Genomic DNA, 27,357 nt, shown 5'->3' with positions numbered 1-27,357 from the left:
TGAGCTTCAAGCCTGTATCCATACTGAATTTGGGGTTGATGTTGGCATAAGCACCCTCCAATGAACACTCAACTCACTTCTTTACACTTGCAAACAAGTAACTAGGATTGCAATAGAAAGAAATGAGGTCCTCCATGCTGCTTTCAAATGCCGCTATGCAGAGCTGGTCCATGACCCCAACATGCTCATTTGTATTGATGAGAGTTCAAAGGATGAACGCACCATTGCACGTTGGTGGGGGTATGCCCAGCTTGGGAAGTGTTGCCCAGTTTGATCTTGGTTTGTTTGAGGGACTCGGTATTCGATTCTCCCTGTCTTAGGTGTAGATGGTTATCTTGCATATGAAGTTTTTGATACCCAGGACCATGGAGTGTCCTCCTCCTGGACAACTGTTCCATTCACCACAGTCAGGAGGTATGCACACTTATTGAACATGAAGCAGGTACAGTATTAGCTCTATTCCCATTCTCTTCCTTGATCTGATCAATCTAGGTGGCCATTTGTTGTATTTGCCACCATACTCGCCGGACTTCAATCCAATTGAGGAATCATAAGTTTTCATTCATCAAGACCTGGATGCGCTGTCAATATGATGATGCAGTCCACCATCCATCTCCTTTGTCATTTATTTATGATGCATGTTCTCAAGTTAGCGACAGTCAAGCCCAAGGATGGTACTGTTCATGTGGATACTTTTGAGCCCATCCAAATATTGTCATAGACTATGTAGATATGGCAAACATACATATAGACATGTTTTGCGGAGTTATTCACAGCAAAAATGGATCATCATCATGGGTATACAAACAAGGGTTGTCAGTTATGGGGTTGAAGAACCCTCCACGAGTGGGGGGAATATGCATCCAATAACCCCCCTCAGCAACCATCACATAATCCTCAACCCCTTTGTCATTGTGAAGTTTTTCTTGTTCCTCCACAAACTGATCCCACATGTCCGTGTTGTTTTGGCTAATGGGAATGTTGAACACGGGTCTTCCATCATCATATGTGGGGTCTCGGCCATCCTTGTATTTCTGCCTGTACATAACTACTGCCCAATCATCATCCGGTGCCTTGCGTTTCTGGCCAGCTGAAGAAGAGCTTGCCATGGGATTGGGTGGAGAATTGGGAGGGTCAGATGCATGTTGTTTCTCTACCTTCCAGTTCCAAAATTCGGATGCCGCTGCATGAAATCGCTGAAGAGGACCAAGACGGAGGCCCAGAGCACGCCAGAGGTTATTATCAGAGATCTTCCCAAGATGACCATCTGGATATATCTCCTCTTCTTGCATACCCAGCATGCAAGAACTCTAGTCCTTGCCACGTTGTAGGAGAAATAACGGTCACACTATGGAAACCCATTATGGAAATATGCCAGATAAATCACAAAACCCCATATGACAAGTAGATATGAGACAATAGAAGGACCTGAATTTTAATGAATTTTAACGAATTTTTACGAATTTTTACGACTATACGTGATAAATTGAAAGAAAGAAAATTAGCAAAAATACTTCAAGCTTAGCATCAACAATACAGAATTCTCGGGGGAATTTATAGCAAATATTAAACAAAGAATTAGGACAATCGACCAAGATTTGACTATAAAAACAATCAGAGAACCTCCACAGAAACTACTTTCCCATGTCCGCACATGTAGCCAAGGATGGAAGTACCACGGAACAAGGATTCCTCAGGAACTAATGCAAAATTCAAAGTCGTGTCTATAATAGGAAATGTAGATGTCCCCCAAACGGACCCAATGAAAGTAATTACAGGGAAAACTACCCATAAACGATGGAGATATGACTAAAACTCCCGCAAAATGAGGACAATGCTTAAAAAGCAGGCGCTGCAAGAGGGCTCGCAGCTCTCTATGCCGACACAGCTCGTGGGGGACAAACTCTCCAAAATCCTACTTTCTTTACTAAACTTCACTATGCTCTCGATCCTTAAACTCCGTGTGGGTTCTCCGGGATTCCGCAAGGTCCGGGCTCAACTAATCTACTACCCACTCGTTGTGGGCTAGACAGTTGCCCTTATTCCTACTGTTGGATTCCACACACTCACACCCACTCTAGCGCATCCTAGCACCTTAGAGAATTTTGGGGGAGGGGAGAACTTCTTTTCAAAAATCCGGTATGTACAGGATTATATCTAATAATTATTTTTAGAAAGAATAGATGGGGAATATTGGTACCATATGGCACCTGGGTACCTTATTAGGCGAAATAATAAAAAAGGGTAACAGTATCAATAAAAGAATATTGATCAATAACTGAAATGATGGCAAAATATGAAAATATATGAAAATAAGCGATTTCTCAATGGATTTGCGGAATTAAGAGCCTAAATTGGAAATGTAGCCGGAGATAACTCTCACACAGCCAATAAGCATTTCTACCAATTTATTAGACGCCGTGGGAACGAGTGAGGCAGGAATTCTGGGTTGCTGCTTGAGATTCCCATGCCCGCACATACTCGTGACCTGCCATGCCTAACTTGCCCAACATAGAACTCCATCAAATCTCCACCGATTGGGACGTTCTTGGTATCGTCAGAATCGTACGAATTAGCACTATTTTTAGATACCAAATTTGTACCGAGTCGTCGCGTGAATGAAAGTTGTTTCCTAATCGTAGAATCAGGTATCTGAGCCGAGTCTGTGCGTGGGCGATTATCCCGCCTACAGCGCGAAGAATAACCAGTAACAACCGAGACGAGCTTGATGGCCCATTAGAAAGGAAGGGATCTAATCTTAATCCACCCAAATTTTCACCATAAAAGGATCACGCATTAATGAGATATCCAATAACGGGAATAGTGACATCAAAAGTCCGAGCTCAGGGAAAAGACGATGTTTATGTAGGATCCATAATTAAAACATACAACGAGATTTACACAGAAGTTATGAAAAATAGGAAACTATAGTTATGCAAATTTTCAGCCCAAACGGTCCAGCCGTTGTAAAGTTATACCAATGATGGGAATATAGAAATCCACATCATGTTTAATGACATGTGAGGGTGGCAATGCGAAGGGAACCAGCTGTCGGAACCGAGATCCACACTTCGGCAGGTCACGAAGACCAATTTCCATCCAAATAAGGAAGAGCCTGGTCAAAACAAACCACGGAAAGTGCAAAACAACCTTAGATTATTAGGGAAAAATCTGAAATAAATCACGGAAGCCCATATGAAGAATACAAACACCTGCGCATACCATAAATCCCGAACAATTAAACAGAAATGGTGCCCACATACAAATGACTACAGGAATGATGCACATGATTACCGAATGTGCGTGCGAACCTTTGCTAACTCGACGAATACCAGGAAATAGAACACAACTTTAGTACCATTGGAAAGGTGGGAATAAATGAAAATTTATGATACCAAGAACGTGAAAAACTATCCAGAAATGGATGAGATACAAGGACATGAAGTTAGAAACCTGAAAACGCGCAGGAAGACAGCTTCAAGAGGTCCAGAGCCCTAAATAAAATACATAAAAATATGAAACTTCGAGGACGACCTACTATAACAACAAACAATACATATGGAGGATTAGGATGTGATAATACAAAGGGGAATCAGGGAATATGAACGAAATCCACAAAAACCACTAAACTATGATGGACCATGGCAGGAATTTTAGGGAACGATATTCTAATGAAGTGGAGAGCTATAATACATTCGTTTGAGTAATTCTTGACTACTAGCAACTTTTTCTTTCAGTTTTAAACCTGAATAATTCACTCATTTACCATTTCAAGTCTCATTTTAACTAAATGTCGCTGAATAAAAATGGAATAAATCAGCTGAAGGTCTCAGTGCAGCCGTATGCATAGTAATGCGAAGTTTGAATTCAGAATCACCGAGTCATAGCAAAATTTAATGGTAAATATGAGGAATTTGAAATAGGGAACTGTGACAAATGCAGTGCAGTCAAGTTCTAATTAACCATTAAAATAGCTTAGGCGAGGAAGGACAATAAGGATTCTAGGTGCAGTCTGACTGCAGTAGAGCCGCAGTTCAGCGCAGCAAAGTGCAGTAGAACTATAGTGTGAAAATTTCATTTTTTATTCAGTTTGAGAAAAATACACTGTAAATAAATCCTGTAAATATGAGGTAGAGCGTGAAAAAGGAAGGCAACCCAAGGAGTATAAAAGGGAGACCCTTTCTGCAACTTTTTGCCCCCCTCAGAGCAGTAAGAAAATAGAGTATTATTTTTCTCAAGCATTTCTGGTTGTCACTCCAGTGTGAAAAAGTGATATACAGTTAAGATTGCCACTGTAGTAAAAGGCAGCAATTAGGGAGAGAAATATTAAGTAGATATTTCAACAGGAGAGCTGGTTAACACTCCAGATTTCAAAGTGTAAACACAAAACAGTTATTTTGCTACTGTTAAAACAAGCAATAAAATAAGACAAAAATAAAACAAACTCAGGGGACACTCCAGACACAATCCAAATCCATTAACTGAGTAGAATCTTTGAAACTTCACCAAGCAGAAGATTTAATTCAAGTTAAATTCCAAATTGAACAACACTACACAGAATTACACCTAGACAAATCAAGAAATTTCAATAAAGGAACAGCTCTGCAGGGCTCAGTTTATCTGTAAGTCAATTCCCAGAAACTTTAGATTAACCCATAACAATAGAATTAGCCAAAACACTCGGATTGGTACTATATTTACAACAAATAATACTAGTACACTTCCCCATCCTAACTAAAGAACCAGGGAACAGCTTGGTGGTGGTCTCGTTTGAACCTCCCAACTGACCTTCCTTCGTTCTCTCCTTCAACATAACACATCACACCAGGTGACAAACTCTTGAATTGATGAGTGTCCGAGGATCAGCTTTGTCTTCTGGGGGCTACCCAGGGGTTGGATCGTTGTAATTTGCTTTTTGGGCAATGGCACTTTGTCAACATGTGTTGGAGGAACAAGCAACGCTGATGCTTTCGGGTTCAAAGTGGAGACCACTGCCACAAGGGCAAGTGTCATGAGAGTTTCAAGCTGATTGTTAGCTGGTGGATTTCCGGGGGTGTGGGACTGGGATTTGGAATGGTGATGGGTAGTCAAATCAAAATAATGACTATTAGGGGGACTGTTCAATGATGCTGTGCCCTCAATCTGCCATGCAAAATTGCCATGATTGTCACATACTAATATTGTCTGCCAACTTGATTTCGAAACTCACCCAACTAGATGCCCAGTGCTTCAGAGCATGTGGAGACAATGGTATGCACAGGTCACCAGCTTTACAGACGAAGCAGTATTGTCCATTAGTATGGTGAGGATCAATGCATGCCCACTGCTCTTGAAGTTGAACCACTTTTGCAGCGTGTTCTGCCTCCAATGGGGTAAGATTTGCGATGCTGGGTGCCTGGTTTCTGGAATGTACAACCATAAAAATGACAGATCTGAAATAAAACTCACTTTAGCCACATTGCCATAACCAGGTGGCTCATAACTCGCATGCCGATGTGCATTCGTAGTACTGGGAGTCTGTATTTGCAGTCAATAAACAACTTTTTCTATAATAAATGCATCTTACTGGCTGCAGCATTGCTTGAAAGTCATCCAAGTTGACCTCTATGGTGATACCAAGCAGCATCTGGCTGCGAATGGCCTGAATCATTGACGAAAATTCCACATTTGTCTCAATTAGGAGTCGCTTGCTCGCACTGAAGATGAGGATTAGTCAAAGCCTGAAGGATGAATGAAAAAGGGACTGTAGTACATACGCTGCACCTTCTTTGTGCCATTTGAAGATGGGCCATTTGCCAGTGCCATTTCCCAGCACATACACTGTGGAATAACCGGGACCCAATGCCCCGAGAGCAGCCCCCCAAAAAATGGAAGGCTCAATTTCCCTATTGCTCCCAAGGACATCAAGTTGAAACTGCTTCTGGACGGTGTCGGGTTTCTTGTCCTTCCCATTCTTGCCCTTCTTTGGCACCAAAAGCGCAACTGTAACGCATATTGGCTTGAATTGTTCACTGTACTCGCTGTTGGCATCTTCCTCTGTAGCAGGTTGGCTGCCTACACAGTGTGTGGGCATCTTTTCTAGCTGAAAGTTAGTGAGCATGTCAGCGACAAAGAGGGGAAAGATTTGGAGGGGGAGGGGTGAGTTTCAAGACAGGCTTTCAATTATCTTCTATTTGATTTTCCAATTCATGGCCATTGCTGCCTGTCTGCCATCATCTCTCAAACACTTAGACCATTCTGGGATTTTCGAGATCAGGCAAGTCACTGGCTAGTACTTGCATAACATTCAAGATGGCACACACCCTCACATATTATTGATGCTCTATGAAGCCCCCGGAGCTCCCAGAGCCCCCTAGTCTGCCATCATGCCTCAGTACCGAGTTTAGCCAGCTGCTGCCTCTCATATGCGTTCTTGACAGGAAGCGAGCGATTCCCTTGTTAGGAACTCAACAGTGGGGGAGTACATAATTACCATGCTTATGCAAGTCTATCCCCTTTTTGCTATTTTCGGAGTGAACAGGGTTCTCACTTGCACAACTTTTCCCTGATAAACCGGTTTTCGCTGTAAGCACATTCATACCCCATCACCAATACATCATATTGTTGAAATAACCACTTCAGCCTAACAGGGTGTATGGTGTAATGGCTGTGCACGCTGAGTTCGCGATCCAGAAGACTGGAGTTTGATTCCCAGTATGTCCAACTTTTAGGTTTCCCTAAAAGACCACGTGCAAATTCCAACACATATGACCACATGAGTTCCCATCAAACGGGACAATCCCGGCTGACCAAACCTGGTTCGGTTCTGCTGCGGTTCGGTTCCCGGTTCGAACCGGTTCTCTGTGAAGATGCAGTCGCAGAAGCCTAGGCAGAGCCAGAGACTGCCAAGTTCCTTTTTCCACTTCCGAATACGTCGATCGCGTTGCAGAAGCACCAGCTTCCTTCTCAATGGAACTACTGCCACTCTGAGGATGTCACGTACCCAGGATTTGGCTAATTCGATTTCGGTTTCGACGCGTTTTCGAGCAGTTCACAAGAAAGTGGGCACTGTTGGTACTGTGCAAAGAGCGGAGTTGATAACTGCGAATCGATGCTGGCATCTGGCCTCTGCCAACGTTACGGTGCGTTGTTGATCCACATCCAAATATCTAGGGATCCAGAGATGTCCCCAATGAGTTTTTCAAGCAGCACGAAGGAATATGAAGCTTAAAGGTGACATAGCTGGTGAAGAGTGATGTCGGGGACTGAAAATCTATGGGGGTCGGCAAATGACCCATGTTGATGCCGATGCCGATGCCGGTGTTTCTATCTACTTCTTACGGACTCGGTGTCTTCGATCCACATGGGCTCCTTTCTCTAGAACCGTCGGGAAGCGACCGCACCACAAGCGCTTCCAATTGTGATCACAGCTGATACCATCAGCAGTTGTACAGAAAGAATTCCAATATTTTATGGACATTGAAAACATGGGAACAACATTCTGCACGATGAACTCTAGCTTCTCTTCAGGGCTGGTGTTGCGGTCGTCGGGACCGCCACTTTGCGCTTATGACACTCAGGCATCAGCGCGGAGAGTAATACCATCACATTCAGCACCCGCACTCGAAATACCGCACGAGGCGAAATTCGTAGTTTCCAAATTTGCTTTGCAAATTGTGGGTCCACCCGTCTGTTAGAGGACAACACCGTCCTGTCCAAAACGAGCCGGTGACGACGAGTTGCAAGGACTCCATTCTAAATGGGACCCGTTTTTCCGTCGCAATGAAGATATGGCGGCTGATGAGGACACGGATAATCCGCCCACCTCCAACAGGTTTGAGCGTCCGAAAGTCCGTAAACCAAGGAATTCGCCTACAATTTCCTGCACTTCTGGTTTCATTATTGTAAAAAAAGGACAGTGATCTGCCTGGCTTGACTTTGATTGCCTGCTTCTCGTATGCCATATGATCGGGGTTTGTCCGAATATGATTAATCTCGTCGAGGGGAGGTATCCATGTCAAAAAAATTGGAGTACATTGTGCTGAGTGGGACAATAAGAAACAAGCACGCAGCACAAATCCAAACGCCGAAACACGGTCCTAAACACTCCGCCGCGACAGGCGGCGTCCACCAGTTATAATGGATTCTTTTTTAATCTTGTCTGTGGCACATTATAATGCATGAATTCAACCACAACACACCTTTGTTTGGTGATTAAAAGAAAATAGCTGCTCCTAATGCTTCGTGGGCTGTCCAAGCTCATGAGCTTTGATAGTTGCCACCTGAATGGCTCGAGCAAAAGTGGACCGTACTCTGCCATCTTCCAGAGATAGCAATCCAGCAATCGTACATCCACCTGGTGCTGAAGCGGATCATCAGCCACCAATGTTGAATTCTCAGGGAAAAATAACCAGCTTACTCGTGACGGAATCTTTTAGCGCTGCCGGATGAATGCCTGTCTGTAACACCATGCGAGCAGTTCCCTGTACGGCTGGTGGAAATCGTGCCATCAACAGATTGACGTTACGAATCTGGCTGCTTACTTTGAGCCGCTAGCTCCAACGCCTCGACTCTAGGTAATCCCATCATCACACCCCCATCCGCCAGAGCCTCAAGCACGATTGAGACAAATGCTGGTCCAGATCCGCACAACGCCGTACATGCATCAAAGTGTTTCTCATCAAGGAAACGGCATCGACCAATGGAGGAAAAGATGGCAAGAATAATTTCACGCTCGTTCGCTTCGCAGGCTGAAGGAAGTGTTGATACGATAGTCATTCCTTCGCGAATCTGTACATTATCAGCTACGCCATTAGATGAGGATCAAGAGCACTCGCTTTCGATGGCGTATTCGGCATGGCACGAATAACTCTAACACTAGGGTCTAACCACTCACTTAGCTGGTTAATAGTGACCCCAGCCATGATACTAATGACGAGTTTCCCTCGGATGGCCTCTCGCATCCCTTCCTCTGTGAGTATTGCTTCGGCCAGTTGAGGTTTACAACTCCAGCCAGTTTGAGCATCGCTAAGGTAGTTAAAGGGGAAAAGAGAATGCACACCAGACCAGCACTACATCACTATCTCGCACTGCTGCAACGTTTTCTCCAACGAAAATGTCTACGAGGTTTGCCAGTTCCCCGAATGACTCCGAGAACAACTTGCGTAATTTCTTGGCACTTTCCTTACGACTTACGGTGGCCAAAAATTTTGACGGAAGTGCATCTTCCGATACACCCATCATGTATGAAGGGACAGGAGTGGATGTACCGGATGATGGAGGATGATCACCAAAAGTTTGAACGGGACTGTTCCATCGCGTCTCCAGGCTTGAAATCAAGCCAGAGGTGATCGCAATTCCCATCGTTCCGCATCCTACCATCAGGAGTATCACTAGGCGCTAATAATACGAGCTAGCTATGCATACCGAGTAGGCAAAGCTTATAGCCCATTGACGATCGGTCAATGGTGTGGCTGTGTACTTCCATTGGTAGCTACGGGGCAGAGATCTCCGGTACAAATATACGGAAACAAAGGAATGACCTTCGCAATGAAGGCTCATATTTAGATATGTAAATTGTTAAATTCAGCCATACTTCGTGGTTGTCCACAATCAAGCATCTTGTTAATTGGGCTGTATCCAATGAGAATCAATCATGGCACAGGGGAAGATCAATTATGGGGTCCGGAGCGTTTTGTTAATGGAATGCCGACTCGTTTGGATTTCTTTTTTTTTTTGGTGGAACCTTCGATAGCTTTCGCAGGCAGGTATGCCTGAAGTTTGTGAGGAAGGGCGAGGCCTTCTAGTACACGAGAGTCATGTGCCTGTTGTGGAGGAGAATTGCCACCATGGGGAAATGCGTTTCCGCACTGGCAAATGTATTAATATTGCTCCGTGTGGGGCTCCCGTGACCGCGGAGGGTCGGGTATACCCACTACTGCCGTTTTCCATTCAATAGTCCACGTGACAAATTTCGGTTCCGCACTCGCTTGTTGGCATGAAAGCAAGCCTGACAAAGAATAGCTCATATCTCTGCAACCAGATGAGCTAGGGACTTGCGGTTTCTTTTAAAAGGCATGTATTTTACTCCTACAGATTACTGTCCTATAATGACCATAAGTTCGTCGCATGTTGCATGAAGATTTTGGATTGAATTGAAAATGAACATGATTGAATTGATTCGACACCACCGGCAACTCCCGGAGGCCGTGGGAATGAACTAATGGTCGTTATACCACAGTACTTTACCACCGATAATCCTAATTCTCGTTTTTTATAAATTCACGTTTGTCACATTTTTCTCAACAACAGCTGGATGGAAAGGGATGAAAATTAGGCAGTAGGTAGTTCTTGTAAATATCTCAAACCCATTTTTTTTTCTAACCGATAGGCCTTTTTTCGTTTCTTAATAAGGTTGTGTGCCATCGTGGTGACTCACACAGTCCCCCCCACTTTTCTTAACAACTGCTGAGTGAAATGGGATAAAAGTCGTGCAGTGAGTAGTTCTTCTATATGAAGAAATTCAACACTGCTAGCGCTATAGACTTATGTCATGAATTCAACTGAGGTAAACCAGGTGACTGGACAAATGACATAAAATGGACAAGCCTGGTATCGAACCCAGGACCTCTAGCGTGCATCCATACACTACTCACCCGTTATGCCAGGGAGGTTACTCCATCCCTGATGGTTATTCCAACACTATATGTCTTGGACCCATTTTTTTTTCTAACCGATAGGATTTTTTTCATTTTTTAATTAGGCTGCGGGTTCATGACAGTGCTCAATGTAGCTTGATACCGTCCCCCCCAATTTCCTCAACAATGGCAGGGTGCAGCGCAGCGAAAGTCAGGTGGTGAGTTCTTCTGGCATTTATCTCGGACCCATTATTTTTTCTAACTGATAGGATTTCTTTTCATTTTTTAATTAGGCTGCGTGTTCAAGACTGTGCTCAATGTGGCTTGGCACTGTCTTCCTCGACAGCAGGGTGTGGTGCGGTGAAAGTCTGGTGGAAAGGAGTTCTTGGATGTGGCCTGGGATCTCTCTTTTGTCTAATTGATAGGAGTCTTTGAAAAAAATTGTATTTCCATGCATGTCCATCAACCCTTCCTTTACGCAATCCCCCATTCTCAACCTGAGCTTACATCACCACCATCTTTTCCTCTCCATTCGCCTCAGTACCTCTCCCTTATGGAGCATTATATTCCATGCCAATCCTTTTCCATGCCTGCTCTTCCTGGGGCCAAACCAACGGCTTCTTCCGGAGACATGCAATTTGTTTTCCATTTATTCTTCCATTTGCACTTCATATTCCATGCACAATGAAAAGGGGAAGCAAGCGGGTGAATGCACAGGGACCAAGGGTAGAGGCCTTGCACTCAGCACAGAAGAAAATTCAGCCAGAATCCCTGGAGATGGCTTCTCCTTTGGACCCCCACCGAAATCTGCATCCACGATGACAACCACCTTCCCACCCTCCTTCTGTGTCACCACTGCCAAATCCTGCTCAAAATCCTGCTGACCTGAGTGGATTACATGCACTAGTAGCTGCTGCTGCTACTGTGCAACCAGGAACATTGCCTGATGGCATCTGTCATGGCCGTGCATTCCGGCCCGTTCCCGGCCCGTCCTGATGCTGCCCGAGCCCGTTCCTGCTATGCGAGCATGAGCGCGAGCCCCGACCTCAGCCCTATCCTCCCTGAGGACTCCCTGCTCACTCCCCTGCTTGCCCCTAGGCTCCCCTACACTTGGCCGACTCCCCCGCTGCTACACCAACCTCCCCACCCTGAGTCCGCCTCCAGCACCGTGCCCAGTGCGACTCCCCTACCCCGCCCACTTGGCCCCTACAGGGCCGCTATCATCCCCACGCCTGACTCTGGCCCAACTCCGAGTCCAGCGCTGCTACAATACCATCGCTGCTATCGCAGCCCTACGCTCTTTCCTTTATTTATCTGTTATTGTTTGTTTTGACCCTCGGTCATTGCCGGCCGCTATGCGGCCAACCCCACTCCTTATTCTTGTTTGCTTCCGGACCCTTCGGCCTCCGGCCCGGGTCCGCTTCCATTCATTTCTTCCTCCTATATATATCCTGTATGATACTTTATTGTACCTTAGCTCTAATATCGATGTGACCATGACCCCTAAGTCCTGACCCCAACAAGGCGACCCCAGTGAGTCTGAAATGAGGGCCAAGAGACAGCTAGGGGGTACAGCACTCCCTTTAGAGTTGCTGAGGCCGAATGCCCTACCCTCGGGCCTTGTTCGAGGCATCGTGGCCATCGCGGCCTATAGCGGCCCGCAACGGCGACCCTCGGTGCCGACCCCGGACCAGTGTCTAACAGCATCACGGAATCACAAAACTATGCTGCCACTCTAGACTTAGACACTGTGGAGGAAGAGGGTCCATGTCAGGGACGCGTCTGGGGTGGAGGGGGCCCGGCTGTAGCGCCCAGCAGAGGGACCCTCTCGGGGGATGAAGCGGGCGCGCGTACTGACAGGCCCGATCTGGGACTGTAGTCCCTGGCCACTTAGACTGAGGTGGAAAACGTGAATTGTTATTAAAAGGAAGAACTACACTACTTACCTGAAGTGGAAAACGTGAGAAGAAGGTTACTTCTTCAGTTCCCACTTCAGGTACATTTATGTACATGCGGCTTGGGTCACATGATGAGTGCCACGTCATCTACAGAGAGAGCCGCAGCCATCTGGGTATCCCCGCGGGGGATCCCGAGGGCATCCGCTGCAGGTGCGCATGCTGGGCATAGCGGGAAGTCGTCCGGGGTGTCCAAGCCGGATGGGTCAACAGTACAATGATACAAGGGAAGGTGGTCTGTGTAAATAGAAAGAATAAACAGAAAGGGAGAATGAAATAGAGGAGAAAGAGAAAAGAGGGAAAAGGGAGGAAAGGGAGGAAGGGGAAGAGGGAGGAAGGAGGGAGGAGGAAGGATGGGTAGTGGGGAGCGGGTGAGTGGGTGAGGTGGGCCCAGGTGGGCCTGGGTGGAACCGGGTCAGGCAGGTGTGCCCTGACATCACCCCCTCCTTAAGCCGCTTCGCCTCGAAGCGGCCAGATGGTTCTCTCTTTCTCTCCCTGGGGCTTGGGGGTGCATCCTGTGGAATTCCTTGATCCGGTCAGGGGCATGGGCTAAGTGGTCCCGTTGGAGCCATTGGTTCTCTGAGCTTGGCCAACCAACGAACTTTACCAGATACCAGAGTTTCCGGTGTAGCCACTTAAAGTCCAATACCTTCTCGACCTCGTACTCTTCTTCTCCGTCTACAAGTTCCGGACCTGGGTGGGGGTCAGTGGGTCATTCTGGGATATCGTCCGGGCGGTGTGGTCTGACGTTCGTTATGGATACAACTGGGTGGATTCCCTTCTGGCGTGCGGTAAGTTGGAGTTTGACGGCAGCGGGGGAGACGACTTTGACGATCTTGAAGGGGCCGAGCCATTTGTGGTCCAACTTTTTGGTTGGGCGGTCAGTCGTGTAGTTTTGCACACTGAGCCAGACTCGGTCGCCTTCTTGGTACTTTGGGGCTGTTTCGCGGTCTCGGCCGTAGTAACGGGCCATCTCGTCTGCTGTGTGTTCCATTGCGGCCTTTGCCTCCTCTTGCATTTTCATCATCCTCGATGAGAACGCATCAGCAGCTTCCACCTCGGACGTGCGTGTGGGCTCTGTCCCCATCCTGGGGTGTTGGCCGGTGTCGAGTTCGAAAGGAGTTCGGTGGGTGGATGAGTGGATGTGGTTGTTGTAGGAGAATTCTGCCAGCGGAAGCCAGTTGGCCCAGTCGTCTTGTCGATGGTTGACGAACACCCGGAGATAAGCTTCGATCTCTTGGTTGACCTGCTCAGTCTGTCCGTCCGTCTGGGGGTGGTAGGGTGTTGAAGGGGTCAGTTTGACGCCTAGAAGGTCTGCGAGCTCTTTCGAGAAGCGGGAGACGAAGGCGCTGTCAGGGCACACCCCCCTGACCCGGCCCCACCCGGCCCCACTTCACCGGGTACCCCGCCACCCAGCCTCCTCCTACCTCCTCCCTCCTTCCTCTTTCTCTCTTTCTCCATTTCACTTCCTCTTCATGTATTTCACTTTCTCTTTATTTTCTCTTTATTCTACACGGATGACCTTTCCTTGTATCAATGTACCATTGACCCACCCACAGCATGCTCACGACACGACCAGCCCGGGCGCCCCAGGCAACCCCCGCTACGTCCAGCTTGCACATTCACAGCGGACACCCTCGGGGACACCCGGGTGACTACAGCTGTATGCAAGGATGATGTGGCACCCGTCATGTGACCCAAGCCGCATGTATATAAACATACCTGAAGTGGGAACCGAAGAAGTAGCCTTCTTCTCATCCTTTTCCACTTCAGTCTGAGTGGCCAGGGACTGTCTCCTGAGCCGGGCCCGCCAGTACACACGCCTGCTCCACACCCCACGAGACTTCTAGTGTCGGGCGTCTCACCCAGGCCTCCTCTACCCCGGACGTGTCCCTGACAGGTGCTCCCTCTGTCGCTGAGGATCTCCTCTGGGAGCCCGTGGTGCCTCCAGATGTGCTCTAGAAAGAGCCATGTGATACCCTCCGAGTCTACGGTCATCACGGTGGGGACTGTGTGGATATGCTTGGACAGGCAGTCTACTACTACCAGGATTGTCAGAGACCAGGTTCGAGATGAAGGAAAGTCTCCATGGTGGAGGGCTTCGGCCTCAGCGACTTATGCCAAGAGCGCTGTGCCTAGTAACACGTCCATGCCCTAACTTACTAACTGGCAACCAGAACTGAAGGGGGGTAACTCTAGTCGATTTTATTACTGAAGTGTAACCTATGTACAAGTTGGATATATATATGGTTACAGCGAAGACGGGTCTGCAAATGGCAGAGCCGAACGGAGCGGAGCTAACAGGGTTAAACATTAGCCGACTGAATATTACTGACAAGTCGGGTCGCGGGGTTAACGGAAAGGTGGGCGATAACCCAGAAACGGAAAGGAGGGATAGGCCCGAAGGTGGGCTCTGCAGGGCAGGCAAGTGTATTGCCCAGCGGAGGCGGGAGTGCGCTAGTGGACGTCGGAGCTGTCCGGAAGTCTTCGGGGCTCCATACTTAGGGAGGCATAGGTAATAAATTGAAAGGAGGGGGTGGTGACCATTGAGGGTTACCGAGAGGGTTGCGGAATACGGGAGCTCCGAGCTTAGTAAAGAAGGAGCAGAGGTAGACCGGAGGGATCGGAGGGGCCGGAAGTCGATGGCCAGGAATGGATATGACAAGGATGGCATTATAGCCTTTGGACTCTGGGAGCTCTCCCACCATATCTACTGAGATCACTTGCCAGCGACGGGTGGGGACCTTGTTTGGGGTGAGCTTCCCAACTTTTCGTGAGGGGAAAGATTTGACGCGGTTGCAGGTGTCACACCCATGTATGTACCACCTGACATACTCTGCCATCCGGGGCCACCAGTAGTCACGGGAGACAAGTTCCAGGGTTTTCCACTGCCCTGGGTGTCCCGTCGCCCGTGCATCGTGGTGTAGCCACACAAGATCATGGAGGAGTTGGGGGTCTTTAGGGACGTACACCCTCCCCCGGTATAGAACTAGTTCACCCTGCCTCTCCCATTCGTCCGACCTTAGCGTCCCTTCTCCCAGCTCTCACATTGCCTTTACCACTTTCTCATCGTGGTCTTTTGCTTTGCATATCCGCTCTAGAATTCCTGCCTCTTCTCCTTCTACCGAGATTCCCTCTGTTGCACAAGCCTCAAACCAGGCTGGTTGGAGGAGGGTTAGCCCTTCGTTGTCGTCCTTCCCTTTCAGGTGGTCAGCACGACGGGAGAGTGCATCCGGTTTTCCCATGAGCTTCCCAGGACGGTGGACAAGGGTAAAGTGGAAACGAGAGAGGAAGAGGGACCACCTAGCCTGGCATCGATTCAGCCTCTGGGCCATCCGGAAGTACCCCAGGTTACGGTGGTCGGTATAGACCTCGACTTTCTCCTCAGCACCTTCTAGGAAGTGTCGCCACTCTTCGAGAGCTCGGACGATCGCAAGCATCTCCTTGTCGTACACCTCGTAGTTACGCTCCACGTCCGTGAAACTCTTGGACATGAACGCCACCGGGTGGAACTCCCCATCGGGTTGGAGCTGGGAGAGGACTGCACCGGTTGCGAAATTGGAGGCGTCACACTCGAGCCTGAAGCGGCCCGAGTCAGTGGGGAAGGAGAGGACTGGGGCGGTGGTGACAGCTTCCTTAAGGGTGCGGAAGGCATTGTCTTCGTCCGTGCCCCAGTTCCAAGCCTGGGTCTTCCGGGTCAGCTTGTGGAGTGGGCATGCCTTTTCAGAGAAGTCCTTGATGAACCGGTGGTAGAAATTTACGAACCCCAGGAAGGACTGCACCTCCTTCACCTTGGTTGGGGTGGGCCAGTCAAGGACTCCACGGATCTTTATGGGGTCCATCGCAACGCTACCCTCTGAGATGACGAGGCCGAGGTACTCGATCCGGGTCCACTCGAATTTGCACTTCTCCGGCTTCAGGAACAGCCTCCTCTTTCATAGCATTTCCAGGACCTCCCGGACGACCTTCCGGTGCTCCTCTAAGGTAGCTGTGAAGATAAGGATATTGTCCATGTAGCAAATGATGACCTCCCGGTCGATGAAGTCCCTGAGGATATCGTTCATCATCGTTTGGAAGGTCGCAGGGGAGTTACACAGCCTGAAGAACATTACCATGGGCTCGAACAGCCCTCGGTTGGTTGCGAACGCTGCCTTCCACTTGTCCCCATCCTTGATCCGGACGTTGTTGAACCCCCAGCGTAGGTCCAGGGCGGAGAAGTACTTGGCACTCCAGAGGTGGGCGAGGACGTCTGAGATCAGCGGGAGTGGGTACGAGTTCTTTATGGTAATCTCGTTCAGCTTCCGGTAGTCCTGTACTAGGCGTAGTGACCCGTCTTTCTTTTTGACAAAGAAGACTGGTGCCCCCATTGGGGACTTGGACGGTCATATGCACCTGTTCTGCAAGTTCTCATGCAGGAACTCGTCCAGCTCTTTCTGTTCCGGCCACGAGAGGGGGAAGGTCTTTCCCCTGGGCAGCTTGGCATCTGGTACCAGGTCTATAGTGTGGTCCCAGGGCTTCCGGGGGGAAGCTGGTCGAAAGCTTCCTTCGAGAATATGTCCCGGAAGTCCTGGTAGTGCTCTGGCACTAGCGTCTCAAACGATGCAGGTTCTGCGCCCGGGTTGCGGGCCTCCTGGGCCATCCGCTGAGAGGGGGTTGTGGTGGCTCCTAGGTCATGTCCCCAGCCTGGGGGGATGATTGCAGTGTAGATCCCGTCCCCAGGCTCTAGGGCAGGGTCTTGGTCCTCTCGTGCTTGTGGCTGTCTGCAGGAGGATGGGCAGCGAGACATGACGACCTTCTGCCGTGCCCAGTCTACCTCTGGGTTGTGGTGTAGCAGCCATGAGTGACCAATGATGAGGGATTGCCGCCTGAGGTTTGCGACCGCGAAGCGGGCTCGCTCTGTGTGCTGCCTGAACGTCAGGAGGGCTTCCAGCTCCTCAGTTATGGCTCCATTCTCGTTCAGGGTCCCGTTGACGTTACGGATGGGGATAGGTTGCGGGAGTGGGGTTGTCTCGAGCTTGTGCTTCCAGACGAATTCGGGGCTCACGAAGTTCCTGGTGGCTCCTGAGTCCAGGAAGGCCGATACAGACACTGACACGAGTGAGGTTAGGGTGGTCAGTTTGACCGTGAGGTTAAGGGACCTGGGGGATTGCTTGGAAAGAACGTAGATAGCGGGCGGGGATACTGCCACTTTGGGCATTCCCTCTGTGGTCCTTCTACTCTCATGGGTTGAGGATGCAGTTTTCCTCTTTTTCTTTGCGATAACTCGGTGAAGTTTTGGCATTGGCACTGACTTATGCACACTGCGGTATTTACATGAGCTATCCTCTACGGGCAGCCAGGATGCATCCCTCACCGGTCGCCTTCCTGAAAATCCCCCTGAGTCTCTGTTTCCGGCTCTGCTTCCTCTGCCTCTGGTCCTTCAGTCAACTGCCTTTTCAGCCCTTCCATCAGCGCCCGAAGGTCTTCAGGGTGGAGGCGTCGTGCCCGGTGGACCTTGGGGTGTGGGCAGTCTCGTTGGATGTGCCCCAGGGTGTTACAGTTGTAACACCGCCTCTGGTCAGTTCTTGAGCGGTCAAGATCCATTGGCTGTGGGCCCGCTCCTGTTGTGGGGTGGGCTGCTGGGGTAGGAGGTGGAGGTGCGGGTGCGGGTCGAGGGGGCGTGGGTGTGGGTCGTGTGTGAGGTGGGGTCGTGGTCGACAGGGGTCAGGTTGACGGTGTAACGGGTCTATCAATCTAGACTCATGGCTCAGGTCTAGGGGGGGTAGGTCTCTCTCTATCTCTCAGGTGGGTGTGGGTCCTGCGAGTACGGTGCTGATACTCTGTCTAACCTCTAACTAACTGTCTGTACAGTTGTCACGGAAGAGTCCGATACAAATATAAAAGGAAAGTCACATGCGTGAATGAATGAAAATAGTAAGGAAAATAAAGAAAAGGTCAAATCTCCTCAACCACTACACCAAATCCGACGATCTTGGACTCGTCAGAACCACCTCCACAGTCTCTACAACTCCTACTATTACCACGACTCACCAATCCTAGTCCCTGATGCAGTAGGGGGTGAAATGCGTGATAAGGGTTGGTTTGACCTGCACGGACTTGTCCCCACAACAACAGGAGCAGGGGTTTGGGTGGAAACGCACGTGGTTGGGTGGCTTGGAAGCGTTGCCACTGGTTGTCAAGGAGGGTGGCCTCGCGTTTCCACTCTGCCCAAGTAGTGGGCATGGGGCGGAGCCGGTATATGCTCTCCTGGAGGCGGGAGTTGATGGCCTGCTCGAAACGGTCAACCAGTCCCACATCGCCCAGCCTCGAGGCAGGTGCTAGTATCTCGAACTCTTGGATAACCTTGTCCACAGAGTCGCTTCCCTGTCGGATGGCTGCCAGCTTCTGTCTGGCTGTGGCCTCCCGGTTCGGGTCCTGGAACATGGCATCGAGTTCAGTGTTGAACTCGTCCATGGTGAGGGAGGGGGATCTGGCTGTCAGCAACGTGATCGTGCGTTGTGTTGCCCATGCCCCTGCGGGTCCTCCTTTCATGTAGGACAGCACGAAAAGAATTTGGGAGAGGGCGGTGGGGAATTCAGCTGCGCAAACATGGAAGTAAATCCCGCACTCGGCCTTGAAGCGGTCGAGGTCCTTGCTGGCTCCTGAGAAGGGAGTGAGGGGGCGACCTTGGGTGGTTTGGGTCTGGGCGCGGGAGCGGGTGCAGGGGCTGGTGCGGGTGTGGGTGCTGGAGCAGGTGGGGGTGGGGGATGGTTGCAGGCCTGGCTCTCCACAATGGCTTGGAGCTCTTGGAAGCGAGCTAGCAGCTCCTCATACTGCTCTTCTGACACCATGGCTGGGGAGGCAGGGGAGATAGGGGAGGCAGGGGAGATAGGGGAGGCAGGGGAGACGAGGTTGAAACCTTCTTCTGCTGTCAGGGATGCATCTGGGGTGGAGGGGGCCCGGCTGTAGCGCCCGGCAGAGGGACCCTCTCGGGGGATGAAGCGGGCGCGTGTACTGACAGGCCCAATCTGGGACTGTAGTCCCTGGCCACTTAGACTGAAGTGGAAAACGTGAATTGTTATTAAAAGGAAGAACTACACTACTTACCTGAAGTGGAAAATGTGAGAAGAAGGTTACTTCTTCAGTTCCCACTTCAGGTACATTTATGTACATGCGGCTTGGGTCACATGACGAGTGCCATATCATCTACGGAGAGAGCTGCAGCCATCCGGGTATCCCCACGGGGGATCCCGAGGGCATCTGCTGCAGGTGTGCGTGCTGGGTGTAGCGGGAAGTTGTCTGGGGTGTCCGAGCCGGACAGGTCAACAGTACAATGATACAAGGGAAGGTGGTCCATGTAAATAGAAAGAATAAACAGAAAGGGAGAATGAAATAAAGGAGAAAGAGAAAAGAGGGAAAAGAAAGGGAGGAAGGGGAAGAGGGAGGAAGGAGGGAGGAGGAAGGATGGGTAGCGGGGAGCGGGTGAGCGGGTGAGCGGGTGAGCGGGTGAGCGGGTGAGCGGGTGAGGTGGGCCCGGGTGGGCCCAGGTGGAACTGGGTCAGGTGGGTGTGCCCTGACAGTCCACCACAGCTTGTTGGCATGTCAAATTCATTAAGGATGAATGGTAAGTAAATGTCAAATCTCCATAACCAAATTGGTGCTTACTGGGTTTGGTGTTTAGACGTATCCAAACCAGCACCATCCCCACCAAACCAGGTGCTGCAACATGAGATCTTTTGTGTTGATTCTGAAGGGCCTGAGGCCTTTGGGATCACTTACATGGTCAACATCGGCGGCAAGTACAAATCTTGCAGAATGCCAAGTACCGAGGAATATAGAGAGTGGCACACAGCAATCGTTGAAGTCTCAGGTTTCTCAGAGATGCATACTTTCAAGCATGAATTTGCATGGAAAATGTACTCAGCACCAAAGAATCAGGACCCAGTGGCAGTTGACAACAAAACTGATTATGAGATGATGATCAGTGATGTGACCGAAAAAGTGAAGGGGAAGAAGGAACCGTCTGTCACAATTCTTATCAGTAATTTGGTATGTTAATTGGATTGTGAAGTTTCTGGGCCGATCAACATTAACTGTATCTTTTGTTCAACAGCCTCTCTGAAAGATGAAATACCCCATGGCAAGCAGAAGTCGAAGAAGGCAAAACTTGAGTCATATAAGCCAGACTTGTCATCCCCTTCAAATTCTGATAATGATTCCGAACCCAAGCAATGCAAAATCCCCAAACTACCAGTCCGTGATATTGAAGAGAAGCTAAGGCAGATGAATGATTTCTGCGAATCACATAAGTCGCACTGTTGTGTATTATCAACCCCTGGCTATGTGGGCAATCACGTTATCTTGAACAAGTCTGCCATTAAGCGCTGGGCCCAGTCAGTTGTATGCGCATTTCCTTCCATGACTAATGATCCTTTGCTAACTTGTGTCAGGATAATGGCATTGCCTCATTTGAAGAACCGCCAATGTATCTTGTCAGAGAAAGTGTTGCTGGTGCTGAAGTCCCCCCTCCACCTGGTGGAAAGAAGAATGATGGCAAGACAAAATCCACTTCTCAGCCAGCTCTACCACCCCAAACTTTGCCATTGTCAGGGACAGCTCTGAAAGCAGCGAGGTCCTGGCGTGAGGGACTTGATGGGACAGATGTCAGCTATGTGTAGTGGCGGTCCCATTGCAGGGTGAGCGTCCCTGACCACTTAGTCTGAAGTGGGAAGTTGAGAAGAACGCTGCTTCTTCTGTTCCCACCCCAGTGTCAGGGTTCAGCACCCTGCCCTAGGGTGCCCCAGACTCCCCAACCAATCCCTTCCTTCCATTCCTTCATTGTTGCCTTGTTGTTACCTTTCTGTGTTGTGTATCCGCACGCACGGGATAGCGTGGGAACTTTCTGAGCGAGCAGCTCACCCAGAATGTTCCCACGGGTCACAGCCACAGTTCTGGGCGAGCAACTCGCCCAGAACGTTCCCACGCTTACTGGGCACTGCCACCTGGATGTTCCCTCCGGGTCACACTACACAACTCTAGGAGCTGTATAGTTGTGGGCATGTGACCCATTCCTTTATATAGCAACCATGCGGGGAGATGAGACCTTTACCCTTCTTCTCATCTCATGCCCCGCATAGTGTGAGGACAGGTTAGATGGGGGATGAGGTCAGGGAGCCTCCGAGTCCGAGGCCGGGCCCTGACACCCAGGCACTATTATATACATGTGGTTGGGGTCACGTGGGAGGAGCCACGTCATCTCCACCTACAGCCGCACTTCCCTGGGTATCTCTGTGGGAGATCCCGGAGGTGTGCCGCTCTGTGAGCAGGAATGCGTGCGGCGGGTGTGGCGATCGGGGGAGCGGGGTTAGGTGTGTAGTGATACATAGAGAAGGGGAAGTCGACCGTGGAATGGAAATAGAAAGAAAGAAGGAAAGGGACAAGAAGAAACAGGAAGTGATAGCGGGGAAGCGGAGTAGGGTGGCGTGGCACGGGGTCAGGTGGGGTGTGCCCTGACAGCCATCCCCTGCGAATGGTGGACCGGAAATGGTTCTCATGCCGAATGCTCCTCTCCAAAGCGGTCCCATTCCAGTTGGTCCCTCTATGTGGCCTACAATGTACGTTGCATATCCTCCACCATATCACTATCCATACCCCTTTCCAGATCCAAGGACTGCTTTCCTCCCTCATCACTACCCATTCCCAGGTGGTTATAGTGCTGATGCCCACTCCCATACCTATGGAGATTATCACTGGCAAACAGGATTATCGCAGTTAGCTCCACAAAGCAGTGAGGACCTTACTCCACCCCCTTCAGCATTCCCCACTGTTGAGCACTGGCTAGACGAACTCGAGAATGACTCAGATTTCAATCCAGATGGACTGCTCTTCAGTCAATAGGGGGTTTCATGGTAGGCAAGATTGGTCTAAACAGGTGTCTAAACTGAAATCCTAAACTGACCCAAGATTGATTGAAACTGGTCAGTCTTGCCAGTTTAGCTGTTGAGGCTCACATGCCCCAAATGTGTCAGGGCGTGGGAAAACGTTACCGTGACTCGCCGTCAGCGACCGTTAAGGTCCGCTGCTCTGGCGTAACAGCCCGTTAAGGGTGGGGATGACAATCGCAGCAAAACGGGGTTTCGGCTTCAACGACTCATTCGTGAACGTTGCACCTCATACTTGACGCAGCCCCGATATTTCAGAGGGCAGAGGGTGCAACTGAGTCAGACAGAGAGTGCAGGGGGTAACCCTAGTTGATTTTTGAACTAAAGTACGAGGTAGTATACAACCGGTATTTAAGTGTAATGGAATGAATAGAAATAAGTCGCCAAATCTCATGGAGATTGCGGGCGGGCTTAAGAAGGAACGAAAACAAACAAAGAGTGTGGGAGAAGGATGGCCATGCATGGCTGTCAAGAAAAACAAGCATGATAAGGAATGACTCATAGGCCTGTGACAGGCTGTGGAACAGGTAGCAGTGACGGGGAAGGGTGATGGGCTTGTTCAGGCAGCGTCGGGCAGGTAGTGGAGTTGACGGGGTCGAAGCGGAGGAGGGAGAAGGTGTGGGGAGTGATCACCTGACCGTGGGAATTGCCGGGTCGTGACAAAATGGTCTAACTGACTCAAGATTCAACTCAAGACTAGCCTCTAGATTTGGATATACTGTTTTGTAAACTCTGCCAGCAGCTACTGTACAGTTCCATTTCCAATACAATTATATTTCCCCAGTTCCCGTCCTACCACATCCTTTATCTTGTCCATCAGACCCGGTCAGACATGCCACCAAGGGGCCGTAAGCATAAGAACGAGGAACTCCTGCCTGAGGACCAAAAGGCCATCATTGAATCAGTGCCTGGGATTGCCAAAACACCTGTGGCTGCGGAAGTGAAGGATGAAAAGCCGAAGGTAATCGATAATTTGTATCGGTGCTGACCAGGACTGACATAAACCAGCAAAAAGTTCCTTGGGATGAGAATCCTGAATGGACATGGCAACTTATCCATTACCTTGAAGATCATGAAGACATTCATCTAAAGCTTTTCAGTGACTCAGAAGAAAGCCACAGCCCAGAACAGGAAGAAGGCAGGTACTATGGAGTGTTGCATATGAGCTGGTACTATACTTACCTGATAACTACTAGGTTACAAATGGGAAGCCAAAGACTTACTACTATCCTATTCTTGCTGAAGCAATTTTCAACATCAAGGACGAGCCTGCCCAAGAATCATACCTTGCAAACAAGGCTCACTACAGCACATCAGTTATGGGATGCATAACAACGTAAGTGTATGTACTATACAATTCCGCCACTCTTCCCTTACAGTGTCTGTCCAGTTTGGGTTGGCTCTATAGCCACCTGAAGAAGGTTAGACACATCACTGGGACAGGAGTAAAGCATGATGAGGACAATGCAAACAATGTGCATAGTGAGTTCTGACCCCATGCTCTCATACATTTACTTCACATGGTCAAAAGAACAAATTCTGGAGGAATTCCCTTGGTTTGATGTCCTAGACTCTTGGTGGGATGGCCAACTGTCAGGGCACATACCCTGACTTAGCCCGGACCTGCTCCACTTCCCGCACACACTTCCCGCGCCACATGATCTGTGCACCGCATGCTCCGGTCCCCGGATCCTACCTTCATGTGACTTCCGGGTATCCCCGGAAGTTTTTGCCATATTGGGCCACTGTGGGAAAGTGAGAAGTTAACCTTCTTCTCACTTTCTTACCCACAGTAGGCAAGTGTATTCTACACTGCTTCTTTACCTTATACACTTTCTTACCCACAGTAGCATTGTGCCCTGAGATGGGCTGTTACAGGTCAGGCTCTGGGTTATAGAGAGAGGGGTCATGGGGACCCGGGTTTGTCCCCTGACACCAACCTAAGTACTCAGATGTGCTAGTGTCAAACTCATCAGCACCGGGTGGACAGTTGTCCGCTGCATATGTAAAACTGTTGGATGAATCTAGCAACTGTCCTGACTCTCCTCTTCCCACCACTTCCGGTGATAATGGAGGCAGCCAACTGGCTCTAGATGGTGAAAGTGGTCTTGCAGTATGTATATACATATGATCCACCTCTCTGTTTGAGATGATTCACACATTTGTAGATTGAAGAAACAAATCTTTTTACACACACTCCAACAAACTTCTCATCACCACTTAACTCTCCAGCTGTGCACACACCAACTCTCCCTCCCAAGCCGGACCCAGAACCTATTGATTTGAAACCGAAGCTAATTGAAATGCCTTCAACTGGTTAGCACACCCCAACACTTGGCCACCAATTCCGCTCTTCCATTATGTACTCCTGCACCAAAGAAAGGCAAGTGCGACATCCTTGGAGAGTTTCACACAGCAACTAAGCAGGAACAAGAGCAAACAGCAGTTGAAGCCCAGTATGGCCACCTTGAGCGGATGGCACGCTGTAGGAGAAATAACGGTCACACTATGGAAACCCATTATGGAAATATGCCAGATAAATCACAAAACCTCATACGACAAGTAGATATGAGAAAATAGAAGGACCTGAATTTTAACGAATTTTAACGAATTTTTACGAATTTTTACAAATTATTATGACTATACGCAATAAATCGAAAGAAAGAAAAATAGCAAAAATACTTCAAGCTTACCATCAACGAGACGGAATTCTCGGGGGAATTTATAGCAAATATTAAACCAAGAATTAGGACAATCGACCAAGATTTGACTATAAAAACAATCAGAGAACCTCCACGGAAACTACTTTCCCACGTCCGCACACATAGCCAAGGATGGAAGTACCACGGAACAAGGATTCCTCAGGAACTAATGCAAAATTCAAAGTCGTGTCTATAATAGGAAATGTAGATGTCCCACAAACGGACCCAATGAAAGTAATTACAGGGGAAACTACCCATAAACGACGGAGATATGACTAAAACTCCTGCAAAACAAGGACAACATCTAAAAGGCAAGCACAAAGATTAACCAGTAACGACCGAGACAAGCTTGATGGCCCATTAGAAAGGAAGGAATCTAATCTTAATCCTCCCAAATTTTCATAATAAAAGGATCATGCATTAATGAGATATCCAATAACGGGAATAGCGACATCAAAAGTCCGAGCTCAGGGAAAAGACGATGTTTGCGTAGGATCCATAATTAAAACATACAACTAAATTTACACGGAAATTATGAAAAATGGGGAACTATAGTTATGCAAATTTTCAGCCTAAATGGTCCAGCCGTTGTGAAGTTATACCCATGACAGGAATATAGAAATCCGCATCATGTGTAATGACACGTGAGGGTGGCAATGCGCAGGGAACCGGCTGTCGGAACCGAGATCCACACTTCGGCAGATCGCGAAGACCAATTTCTGTCCAAATAAGGAAGAGCCCGGTCAAAACAAAGCACAGAAAGTGCAAAACAACCTTAGATCATGAGGGAAAAATCTGAAATAAATCACAGAAGCCCATATGAAAGAAATAAACACCCACACATATCATAAATCCCGAACAATTAAACGGAAACGGCGCCCGCATACGAACAACTATGGGAACGACGCACGTGATTACCGAATGTGTGCATGAACCTTTGCTAACTCAACGAATACCAGGAAATAGGACACAACCTTAGTACCATTGGAAAGGTGGGAATAAATGAAAATTTATGATACCAAGAACGTGAGAAAACATCCAGAAATGAATGAGATACAAGGACATGAAGTTAGAAACCTGAAAACGCGCGGGAAGACAGCTTCAAGAGGTCCAGAGTCCTAAATAAAATACATAAAAATATGATATCTTCAAGGACGACCTACTATAACAACGAACAATACATATGGAGGATTAGGATGTGATAATACAAAGGGGAATCAGGGAATATGAACGAAATTCACGAAAACCACTAAACTACGACGGACCATGGCGGGAATTTTAGGGAACAATATTCTAATGAAGTGGAGAGCTATAATACATTCGTTTGAGTAATTCTTGACTACTAGCAACTTTTTCTTTCAGTTTTAAACCTGAATAATTCACTCATTTACCATTTCAGTCTCATTTTAACTAAATGTCACTAAATAAAAATGGAATAAATCAGCTGAAGGTCTCAGCACAGCCGTACGCATAGTAATGCGAAGTTTGAATTCAGAATCATCGAGTCATAGCAAATTTAATGGTATATATAGGGAATTTGAAATAGGTAACTGCGACAAATGCAGCGCAGCCAAGTTCTATTTAACCATTAAAATAGCTTAGGCGAGGGAGGACAATAAGGATTCTAGGCGCAGTCTGACCACAGTAGAACTGCAGTTCAGCACAGCAAAAGTGCAGTAGAACTATAGCGTGAAAATTTCATTTTTTATTCAGTTTGAGAAAAATACACTGTAAATAAATCCTGTAAATAGAAGGTAGAGCGTGAAAAAGGAAGGCGACCCAAGGAGTATAAAAGGGAGACCCTTTCTGCGACTTTTCGCCCCCCTTAGAGAAGTAAGAAAATAGAGTATTATTTTTCTCAAGCATTTCTGGTTGTCACTCCAGTGTGAAAAAGTGATATACAGTTAAGATTGCCACTGTAGTAAAAGGCAGCAATTAAGGAGAGAAATATTAAGTAAATATTTCAACAGGAGAGCTGGTTAACACTCCAGATTTCAAAGTGTAAACACAAAACAGTTATCTTGCTACTGTTAAAACAAGCAATAAAATAAGACAAAAATAAAACAAACCCAAGGGACACTCCAGACACAATCCAAATCCATTAACTGAATAGAATCTTTGAAACTTCACCAAGTAGAAGATTAAATTCAAGTTAAATTCCAAA

General features: G+C 48.4%; 5 protein-coding genes and 1 non-coding gene across 6 annotated transcripts; 3 read left to right on the top strand and 3 right to left on the bottom strand.

The window, feature by feature from the left end:
* Nucleotides 1-770: 770 nt before the first annotated feature.
* On the bottom strand, nucleotides 771-1,301 carry EI90DRAFT_3125669 (uncharacterized protein; the record flags this gene model as incomplete). Its single annotated transcript, XM_039063860.1, has 1 exon — nucleotides 771-1,301. One exon carries the CDS (start codon nucleotides 1,299-1,301, stop codon nucleotides 771-773), a length of 531 nt encoding a protein of 176 aa, XP_038914603.1.
* Nucleotides 1,302-4,806: 3,505 nt separating this feature from the next.
* On the bottom strand, nucleotides 4,807-6,073 carry EI90DRAFT_3125667 (uncharacterized protein; the record flags this gene model as incomplete). Its single annotated transcript, XM_039063859.1, has 5 exons — nucleotides 4,807-5,142; nucleotides 5,210-5,395; nucleotides 5,449-5,517; nucleotides 5,567-5,696; nucleotides 5,757-6,073. The coding sequence occupies 5 exons, from the start codon at nucleotides 6,071-6,073 to the stop codon at nucleotides 4,807-4,809; spliced, it is 1,038 nt and encodes a 345-aa protein (XP_038914602.1).
* A 555-nt stretch (nucleotides 6,074-6,628) lies between these two features.
* EI90DRAFT_t147 lies at nucleotides 6,629-6,702 on the top strand. Its single transcript has one exon. It is a non-coding gene; the product is annotated as a tRNA-Ala (tRNA).
* Nucleotides 6,703-8,213: 1,511 nt separating this feature from the next.
* On the bottom strand, nucleotides 8,214-9,430 carry EI90DRAFT_3146100 (pyrroline-5-carboxylate reductase; the record flags this gene model as incomplete). Its single annotated transcript, XM_039065375.1, has 6 exons — nucleotides 8,214-8,341; nucleotides 8,399-8,470; nucleotides 8,523-8,769; nucleotides 8,817-8,985; nucleotides 9,041-9,353; nucleotides 9,406-9,430. 6 exons carry the CDS (start codon nucleotides 9,428-9,430, stop codon nucleotides 8,214-8,216), a joined length of 954 nt encoding a protein of 317 aa, XP_038914601.1.
* Nucleotides 9,431-20,149: 10,719 nt separating this feature from the next.
* EI90DRAFT_3125663 (uncharacterized protein) lies at nucleotides 20,150-21,344 on the top strand (the record flags this gene model as incomplete). Its single annotated transcript, XM_039063858.1, has 5 exons — nucleotides 20,150-20,174; nucleotides 20,232-20,591; nucleotides 20,664-20,950; nucleotides 21,001-21,213; nucleotides 21,276-21,344. The coding sequence occupies 5 exons, from the start codon at nucleotides 20,150-20,152 to the stop codon at nucleotides 21,342-21,344; spliced, it is 954 nt and encodes a 317-aa protein (XP_038914600.1).
* A 758-nt stretch (nucleotides 21,345-22,102) lies between these two features.
* EI90DRAFT_3125662 (uncharacterized protein) lies at nucleotides 22,103-22,447 on the top strand (the record flags this gene model as incomplete). Its single annotated transcript, XM_039063857.1, has 2 exons — nucleotides 22,103-22,164; nucleotides 22,219-22,447. The coding sequence occupies 2 exons, from the start codon at nucleotides 22,103-22,105 to the stop codon at nucleotides 22,445-22,447; spliced, it is 291 nt and encodes a 96-aa protein (XP_038914599.1).
* Between the last annotated feature and the right edge of the window lie 4,910 nt (nucleotides 22,448-27,357).

This window comes from Cantharellus anzutake, assembly GCF_015039405.1.
Source record: "Cantharellus anzutake strain C23 chromosome Unknown EI90scaffold_33, whole genome shotgun sequence".
NCBI lineage: Eukaryota > Fungi > Basidiomycota > Agaricomycetes > Cantharellales > Hydnaceae > Cantharellus > Cantharellus anzutake.
Note: the sequence above shows the minus strand (reverse complement) of the source record. Positions and strands in the feature narration are given on the sequence as shown.